We start from the raw sequence: 7,500 nt of genomic DNA on the forward strand, positions 1-7,500 counted from the left end.
AGCTACTTCAGCCGGACAAGCCATGGGTGCAGCAATAAAAATCCCATACTTCGAGAAACGGTCAACTATCACGAAGATAGAAGCGTTACCGTTCACTTTCGGAAATCCCGACACAAAGTCCATCGAAACTGATTGCCAAGGTCTCTCCGGAATGGGCAGAGGCTGCAACAGACCGGCCTCCTTCTTCTTCTCGGTCTTGTCTAGTTGGCAAACTAAACAAGTCTTGACGTATGCCTCAACGTCAAACTCCATCTTTGGCCAATAGTATGATCGTGCTAGAAGGGCCAACATTCTGTCAATTCCGGGATGACCGGCCCACGTCGGATCATGTGTTTCCCGCAATAGTTCACGCCTAAGGGAGCTGCTTGGTACATAAGCACGGCCACCCTTAGCAAACAACAGCCCATCCTCTAGCCAATATTTTCGAATCTGCCCCGCTCGTACTTGCTCAGCCATCTTTTGGTAGACCAAATCAGTCTTGGCTACCTCTCGAACCCTTTCAAGAAAATCAGACTCCACACGAGTCAGAGCACTAACGTAGGATTCAACGACTTTCCTACTCAGTGCATCGGCCACGTCGTTATGCTTTCCCGGTCGATGTACCCACTCGAAATCGAATTCCCCCAAGAACTCTTGCCATCTTGCTTGTTTCGGCGACAATTTCTTTTGAGTCTTGAAGTATGTGTTTGCCACATTATCGGTGACAACCACAAACTTCGTACCCAACAAGTAATGCTTCCAAGCATCTAAACAATGTACCACCGCCGTCATTTCCTTCTCATGAGTACTGTACCGCATCTCAGCATCTTTCAGCTTTCTACTTTCAAAGGCAACGGGATGCTTGTCTTGCACCAACACACCCCCGATAGCACGATCAGAAGCATCCGTTTGCAACTCAAACGGCTTATCGAACTCAGGCAACTTCAGTACCGGTTCCGAAGAGATAGCACCCTTCAACTTCTCAAATGAATCATCACAATCCGAAGTCCATTCCCACTTCTGATCCTTCTTCAAAAGATCGGTCAAAGGATTCACGATCTTTGAATACCCTTTGATAAACCTTCGATAGTAGTTTGCCAAACCCAAAAACGAACGCAACTCGGCCACTTTCGAAGGAGCGGGCCAATCAGTCACAGCCCGTACCTTCTTCATATCCATCTTGATCTTTCCTTGGCTAATAATGTGGCCAAGGAACGAGATTTCTTCCCGGCAGAAATCACACTTCTCATTCTTGGCATATAACTTGTACTCTCTCAACTTCAAGAATACAGCCCGCATATGCCCAACATGCTCGCCCAATGATTCAGAATATACCACGATATCATCAAGATATACCACCACAAAACGATCGAGAAACTCGTACAACACATCATTCATGAGGTTGCAGAAAGTTGCGGGAGCATTGGTTAAGCCGAAAGGCATAACCAAGAACTCGTATGATCCGTACCTCGTCACACAAGTTGTCTTTGCCTCATCCCCTTGTGCCACACGAACTTGCCAATATCCAGCCCGAAGATCAATCTTCGTGTAAAACCGTGCCCTCGCCAACTTATCGAAAAGATCCAGCGCATTAGGAATAGGATACTTATTTTTGATAGTAACCTTATTCAATGCCCGATAGTCTACACACATCCTCATTGAACCGTCCTGCTTCTTTTGGAACAGAACCGGCGACCCATAAGGAGCTTTGGAAGGTTGCACAAGACCCGCACTCAGCAAATCATCCAACTGCCTTCTGAGCTCAGCCAACTCCGAAGGACCCATCCGATACGGTGCTTGTGCTGACGGCCTGGCCCCCGGTTCCAACTCGATCTTATGGTCAATGGCTCGCCGAGGCGGCAACTCTCTCGGTAATTCAGGAGGCATCACATCCTCGAATTCAGCCAACAATTCAGCAACGGCATCCGGCACCTCTTGATACACATCCGGCTTGATTTCGACCAATGCAGCCAGGCAGGTTGGCTCGCCATGTCTTAGACCTGCCTTTAATTGCAATGCCGACAATAAGCCCTCAGATTTCTTCTCTTTGGCCTTCTCCACAAACGTTCCTTTCACGAAACACGGACAACTAGGATCCATGAACAGCAATCCACTCAGGAAAGGTATGACACCAACACGGGCCGACAACAGAAATTCTTGCCCCAAAATCACGTCAAAATCGTCTAGTGGTACAGCAGTAAATGAACATTGCCCACGCCAAGGACCAATGCACAACTCTACATTGGTCACGCCCCTCACCGGCTTGGCTTCTGAATTCACGGCTTTAATTTTACTCGCATGTTGTGAGAGATTCAGATCCAGCTTTCCAATCTCTCGAACGGCAACAAAGTTATGCGTTGCACCCGAATCCACCATGGCCATCACTTTCTTCCCGTTCAGCAAGGTTTCGACATACATCAAACCTTTGGGGTTGCTAGGTACCTTCTCGACCGTCAAGGCACTCAGCAACTGGATGGGGTTGACTTGCCTAGAGTCCTCACCATCTCCATCCGATTCCAGCATCAAAGCATTTAATTTGCTTCGTTTAGGGCAGTCCCTCATTCGATGATCACCGTTACACAAGAAACAGCCTTTGTTTTCCTTGTTAACGGTCAATTGCCCCGCGGGTTTGGCCGTTCCCGTGGGCTTCTCGAAATTCTTCTTGGCCTTGAACTTTCCATCTCGGCCAAACTTTCCACCCTATTTCTTGGCCTTGCCCTTATCCTTGCCGGATTCCTTCTTTTCAACATCCTTGGCACCAACCGTCTTGTAATCGACAAGGCGATCTGCAGTGGCAATTGCTCCCGGCAGATCCTTCACGCCTTGCCTTCGCAACTCAGATTGTGCCCAAGGTTGCAAACCAGCCATGAAGTTAAAGATCTTGTCCTCCTCCGACATATCCCTAATGTCAAGCATCAAGGAACTGAAGTCCTTCACGTACTCACGAACGGACCCCTTATGCTTCAATTGACGTAGGGATTCCCTTGCCAACCAACTCGTGTTGCAAGGGAGGAATTGTTCTTTCAATTCCTTCTTCAACGTTTCCCAGGTTTCAATTTTGTCCCGATTGGCACTAGCATCATCGGAAAGACGTGCTCGCCACCATAACTTTGCATCACCCGACAAGTACATGCTCGTAATGGTCACCTTCTCTTGATCGGACACGTTTGCTGCCTGGAAATAGTTCTCCATGTCCCAAAGGAAGTTTTCTAACTCCTTTGCGCTACGTGCACCACCAAACGTAGCGGGTTCAGGCACCCGTACTTTGGACGACGACGATCTGCCCTCAACAGCACTCGACGTCCCCTCACGAATCGCCCGCTTCACCACAGCCAAATCCGTCAAAACCGTGTCAAACTTGGCCTCAACCGCATCACTTAGCAACCCGAGATCTTCTGCAGCACTTGCCATCCTAGTCTCCACAAATTCCGGTAGACCGGCTATAGATTTTGATAGCCGTTCAAATGCTTGTTGCCCATCAACAAGTTGTTGGAGAATAGGGGCTGCTCTCAGATCAACGGGCGGCCCAACAAGAGTCTCAAGACGTTGCAATCTCGCTTCCAAATCGAGCAACGCTGCCCGAGTAGGATTCATTAGTGAGGAAGAACCCGAATCTTCCATGTCGAAGAACACCGTTCAGAACCCGAGAACCGGGCTCTGATACCAACTGTTACAGGGGTTAATTTATAATCAAAATTTTCCCACCGTACGGCCTGATTTACGCACTAAATCAGTCAGCCCACTCAACGATTCTTCACACAAACGTAAGGCACCATCGTTGTATCAAATGAACAGCAACAATCACAAGTATGCAGCGGAAATCGAACAACACAAGCAATTTACGAGCAACGCTCAACCTTTATTGAATCACTCACGAACAATACAAGGAAAGCCCTTGGTGCACACAAAGAATCCTCACAACAGATGCTATTGATTGCAATCTGAGTCCCTCTATCTGAATGGGTCGGATTTGTGCACTCTAGGGCCAATAAATACAAGTTACAATGCAGTTTACACACTAAACTGCCAAGGGACACATGGCGGCACGCAGGCCAGCCACTTGGCTCACTAATTAAACATAAAGGGGCGGTTTTCTAAGCCTTTGCTGATCCCAACCGCTCCTCAACTGCCTTCCTTGACTTCCCGGATTAATTAGCTGCCCGGCTTGCCCAATCGAAGCGCGCGCGCGCCCAAGGATCGAATCCACCCGCACGCGTGCAATTCAGCCCGCTTGCCTTGCCCACACTTGCCATGCCTTTCTCGGCCAAGCACCTCAATGCTTGCCAATCACTCGAAACCCTTGCCTTGTATTTCTCGGCCAAGCACCTCAATACTTGCCCAACTCTCGGCCACCGTTTGGCCCATGTGTAGCTTGCCTTGTGCCAGCACTCTTGGCACCATTTCAACTATAACTCGGCCACACTCGAGTTATAGTCGATATCACCGACTAAGGGGGTAACAGTAGGCCACTATCCTACCATCGAAAGTTGATAGGGCAGAAATTTGAATGATGCGTCGCCGGCACGAGGGCCGTGCGATCCGTCGAGTTATCATGAATCATCGCAACGACGGGCAGAGCCCGTGTCGACCTTTTATCTAATAAATGCATCCCTTCCAGAAGTCGGGGTTTGTTGCACGTATTAGCTCTAGAATTACTACGGTTATCCGAGTAGCAGGTACCATCAAACAAACTATAACTGATTTAATGAGCCATTCGCAGTTTCACAGTCTGAATTAGTTCATACTTACACATGCATGGCTTAATCTTTGAGACAAGCATATGACTACTGGCAGGATCAACCAGGTAGCATTCCTTACCGACACCGGCACCGCGCGATGCAAGCCGCAAGGACTCGATCGCGACGGCGACGGTCGTCGTTCGCATAGAGCGTGAAACGCATTTTCTTGGGGTAAATAGAGGGCCAACGCCTCGTACCCACTCAATTTTCCGCATTCGAGAGATCGAGCGTGCCGCCGTGCGCCAACAACCCGGGGACAGTTACGTCTGGGATGTGGAACACGACGGATGCTTCATGGTCCATCCCACGCCGCAGCCTTGAAAAGGATGCAACGCAAGACGAAACGGGGCACTTTTAACCGACACGATACCAACACGATAGGTACGCAGCACAGGAAACCGACACCGATCAAGGCACACTTGAACCGACGATTGAAGAGGCGCCCACAAGTTGCCGTCGCTGCCCGAGCAGGGATCCGACAAGCCCGTGCGCACCAAGCACCACTCACGCGCCCTGCCGTACGCAATGCCCGAGAAGGCGCATCGTTGTCCGACCAAAAGCAATGCAAGAGCACAGCACTGGACAAACAACAACAAGCCCACCCGAGCATATGCCCCGTCGAGCACGATGCAAGCCCACTTGTTCTTTGCGGTGTTCACCACCACCCACTTATTTGCACCACCACCCACTTGTGCGGTCTTATTTGCACCGCCACCCACTTATGTGGTCTTATTTGCACCACCACCCACTTATGTGGTCTTATTCCGAGGAACATTCCATCACCGAGTGAGTCCGAGCGAAACATTCCAACGGGCACCGACAACATGCATTCGTGAATATCCAACCTTGAGTAGTGGCTCGAGCGAAACTTCCAATGAGCACCGCAACATTCAGGCAACCATGCCAACCAACAGCCGCTGCCCGAAGGACAACTCACTTTCTCGACAGAGCAGGGTTCGAAGCATAACTCGTACTACCCACACCATTTTCGAATGAGAGCCATCCCACGAAGCACCGACAGCCGTATAGCAACGCATCGCCTATATTCCCATCACCTACTAGCACCGATTCGCTCGAGAGCCACAAATAATCATGCCCATCATGCATCACCGGAGTAGAGAAACGAGCGAGACAACCTTTCCCAATAGGCAACGCGCAAACCAACAGCATTGCCCGAAGGACAACTCACTTCCTCGACAGAGTGGGGTTCGAAGCATAACTCGTACTAACCACACCATTTTCGGATGAGAGCCATCCCACAACGCAACACAGCCGTTTGACACTCCAATCGCCTATTGGGGGCTGACTTCGACCGAACTCCACCCAATGATGGTCCGAGGAGCACAAATTATCATACCATACCAACCCGTAAGAATGCATGTTGCCCGGCTTCGCCGAAGCACCGCACCGGCCTCATCTTGATTACCGACAAGCCAACTTCTTTATTTGCGACAAGCAACCTTCTTTATTCGGCATCTTTCTTAATTCGGGCATCTTTCTTTATCCGGCATCTTTCTTTATCGGGCCTCTTCCGAAAGGGACTGGAAAAAAAAAAAAAAAAAAAAAAAATTTTTTTTTTTTCCGACCGACCGCCGCCGCCGCCGCCGGAGCGCCGCCGCCGTTGGGTGGTGGTGCCGCCCGCCCGCCACCACTGGCCCACCATTCCTGCCGTAGGGGGGCGCGGCAGGCCCTCTTTTGCCAAAGTTGCTAGCAACTTTGCCCAAGTTGCTAGCACCTTGGGCAAAGTTGCTAGCACCTTGGGCAAAGTTGCTAGCACCTTGGCCTAGCACCCTCCTTGGACACCTCCCCCCCTATAGTAGTGAAATGGACAAAATCAGCCAAATGACCACTAGACATTGAAAATGCCGAGGGAAGCAACTTTTTTATTTCTCAATATTTTATATCTTATTCAACTTATTTTTTAACCAAATTTTTTTATAACATTAATTATATTATTATCTACCCGTAGAAACTGGAATTTTATTTTTCCGACTTGTAATTATTTTTATTTAATTTTTTCATTCGAAAATATTTTTAATTACCAAATAAATAGAGAAAAATATCAATATACATTTTAAAAATCACGAAAATTATGCCAAATAGTTCCTGTTGATATTACAATAATTGTTGAATTTTTTTTTTATTTTTCTGGTTTGTAATTATATTTTTTATTATTTTAATTCAAAAAAATACAATAAAATAGATAATAAATAGAGAAAAATATCGAAATATATTTTAAAAATCACGAAAGTTATGCCAATTAGTTCCTGTTGATTATTCAAGAGTTCTTGAAATTTTATTTTATTTTTCTGGTTTTTATTTATATTTTTTTATTATTTTAATTCAAGAAATACAGTAAAATAGATAATAAATAGAGAAAAATATCAAAATATATTCGAAAAATCACGAAAATTATCCCATTTGGCTCCTGCTGAAGTTACATGAATTTATGAAATTTTTATTTTATTTTTATGATTTTTAATTACATTTTTTTATTATTTTAATTCAAAAAATAGATAATAATTAGAGAATATTAATTCGGGCATGAGGTTTGAAGAGTGGAAAGGTACTGTGGATAGTTCTTTTACGAAATAGTAATTATTATTTATATTATTCGGGTACTTTTAATATTTAATTTCTATTTATTCATTATTTTAACTAATATATTCGTTAAAATAGTGAAAAAAAACACCAAAGCTCGTTACTACACCGAAAAACATAACCATTCTCCGTGGAATCATACCCCCCCCCCCCCCCCCCCCCCCCACAAGTGAACGTGACG

General features: G+C 46.7%; 1 protein-coding gene and 1 long non-coding RNA gene across 2 annotated transcripts in view; one reads left to right on the forward strand and one right to left on the reverse strand.

The window, feature by feature from the left end:
• LOC148771428 (uncharacterized) overlaps positions 1-4,711 on the forward strand; it is a 7,561-nt gene extending 2,850 nt beyond the window's left edge. The window contains exon 2 of the long non-coding RNA XR_016030458.1: positions 4,445-4,711. This is a non-coding gene — a long non-coding RNA (uncharacterized LOC148771428). The remainder of the gene's footprint in view (positions 1-4,444) is intronic.
• LOC148771430 (uncharacterized) lies at positions 1,836-3,600 on the reverse strand. Its single transcript, XM_088815979.1, has one exon. It carries the CDS (start codon positions 3,598-3,600, stop codon positions 2,680-2,682), a length of 921 nt encoding a protein of 306 aa, XP_088672105.1. The 3' UTR covers positions 1,836-2,679.
• Positions 4,712-7,500: the final 2,789 nt, after the last annotated feature.

This window comes from Erythranthe guttata, chromosome 3 (genome assembly GCF_056151865.1).
Source record: "Erythranthe guttata isolate IM_541 chromosome 3, IM_541, whole genome shotgun sequence".
Lineage (NCBI taxonomy): Eukaryota > Viridiplantae > Streptophyta > Magnoliopsida > Lamiales > Phrymaceae > Erythranthe > Erythranthe guttata.